Below are 2,261 nucleotides of genomic sequence, written 5' to 3' on the forward strand. Positions count from 1 at the left end.
TGAACATCAGAATATCCTTGGATTCCTCCTGTCTCTAGATAAAACATGATCGGGGTCCTTCCTTTGTTTGTTAGCACCACTCATCCTTGCCAAATCTTCTCCTCCGGAGCCTCACTATCTCTCATACACAGTAAATGCACTTGCAAAGAAGAATAAAACATTGCACAGGAGCAGACTTTCACTTTGAAGTTAAACATTAGACTCCAAGGGGTAGATGTATCAAGATTTTCGTTAGCGATTTCTTAATAGCGAGTCGTTGCGAATCGCTATTAAGAAATCGTTAAATGCGATGTATGTATGTTTCTGCGACTTTCTTGCGATTCCTTAAAAGTCGCAATTTTATTTTTAGAATTTTATGCGACTTCTTATTTTGCGAATTTCGCAAATTAAGAAATCGCAAAAAAGCGTGAGTCTGCTGCTGCCAACTACAAAATAGCTGAGTCATACTCAGGAAATGGGCTTGATTAGTTTCACCTGCATGCCTGAGCCACACCCAGTGGCAGTTGGAAACCTGTTTGGCTGGAGAGAGGAGCTGCTTGACTACAGGATGGAGGCTGCAAATTCTGAAGGAGGCCCCTCAGCAGAGAAAAGGAAAAGGAAGCAAAAGTTTTCTGAGAGGGAGGTGGAGACACTGGTGGAGGAAATGGCCTGCAACCATGAACTTTTGTTTGGAAAGCAAGCCAAATATGTTCCTGAAGTCAGGAAGAGGAAGTTATGGCTGGAAATCCAGGAAAAAGTCAATGCAGTTGGTGTTATCCCAAGAACAATTGATGAAATTAAAAAGCGTTGGTACGACATGAGGCTGAGGGCAAAGGAAAAACTTGCTGAGAGACTAAAGGATGCCAATAAAACTGGTGGAGGATCTGGAAATGTAGACCAACCAACCCCACATGAGGAGCTCACTGAATCTACAATTCAGCATGAAAGTGTTTCCGGAGTCTCAGCCATTGACAGTTCTGATCACACAGTTGCTGAACATGGTAAGCAGGATGCTTGACTTTTTAATTGCATAAGTTAGAAGCATGAGTGTATGAGTGTGTGAGCATTATTCCATGTGTTTAATAAATAACAGCACTTAAATGTGAAAATTGATCCCTTTTTTGATTTACATTACTGCATACTTATGATATGCAGTACATTTAAGCTGCACCAACATACATGCATCTGAATAAGTACACAATACTACCTCTTTAGTTAGCTTAATTTAATAGTTATGAAGCACACGGACAGGCAAGCATCTCATGTGACTCTTTCTTTATTCCCAGATCATGTTGGAGATTCACATGATGGTGATGGGGGCCAATCCTCACAGGAACATATTACAGCCCCAGAAGAAGTAAATGTCAGTGATGAGCATGAATCATTGTCTTTTATGAGAAGAAAAAGAAAAGCAGTTGCACAACTGCAACCTTTTGAAGAATCAGATGATAAACCTGAGGGATCAACAAATAACATAAATGTGTCAGAACAGGAAGTTATACATCTTGACACAGTTAGTGATTCTGCTTCAAGAAGATCATATTCTAATAATAATACCAGGAGAAGCAGGGGAGAAGTCACAAAGACAGCAAATGTTTTTGCTGGTTTGGAAAACAACATGCATTCAGTGCAACAAAAACAACATAAAGCATTACGGTCAATTAATGCCCAACTAAATAAATTAAACAAGAGTAACAATAAGGTGGGTGATGGTATGGCCCGGATGGCTGACTCCATGGACAGACTTTGTGTAGCATTTGAAAGATCAGAGTCAAACAGAGTGAGGGATTCTCACACTCATAACATCAGACTAAAGAAGTACTATGCAGCTATAAATAGTCTGTGCACTGTGACAGCACAGAGTAATAGGCGAAGCATTGCCATGCAACGCATGGTTGGTGAATGCAGTAGAAATTTTGCCAAAGGGCTGGATAAAGTATCCCATTCTTTTGAATTATTAAAAACTTGTCAGAAAGGGGCAAGTGCGTTCTTTGAGGCCATTGAGTCTGAGGACACTTCCAGTAGAACCAGCAGTAACCCTACGCCCACTTTGGACACCCCGACATGAGGAGTGGAAGCCTTGGTAGCCAACATACATCTGTGAGGAGAAGTGGGCCAGGCCAACGCAGGAGTAGCAGAAGGGGAAAAAATTGAAAAGAAAATTCAACATATATATTAATAAAAGAGAATGACACTGTGAGCAAACATTCTCAGATGTATGTCCTGTGGATTAACAGGTTCCAGGTTTTTGTTTCCCATCTAATTTTGAAAAATTAAAGGTT

The 2,261-nt window shown here is 40.5% G+C and overlaps 1 protein-coding gene across 1 annotated transcript; it reads left to right on the forward strand.

Annotated features, from left to right (window-relative positions):
* The first annotated feature begins 560 nt into the window (after window positions 1–560).
* Window positions 561–2,047, forward strand: LOC147724569 (uncharacterized). Its single transcript, XM_086918061.1, has 2 exons — window positions 561–980; window positions 1,266–2,047. The coding sequence occupies exons 1-2, from the start codon at window positions 644–646 to the stop codon at window positions 2,045–2,047; spliced, it is 1,119 nt and encodes a 372-aa protein (XP_086774187.1). The 5' UTR covers window positions 561–643.
* The last annotated feature ends 214 nt before the right edge of the window (window positions 2,048–2,261 follow it).

This window comes from Lissotriton vulgaris, chromosome 4_1 (genome assembly GCF_964263255.1).
Source record: "Lissotriton vulgaris chromosome 4_1, aLisVul1.2, whole genome shotgun sequence".
NCBI classification, from domain to species: domain Eukaryota; kingdom Metazoa; phylum Chordata; class Amphibia; order Caudata; family Salamandridae; genus Lissotriton; species Lissotriton vulgaris.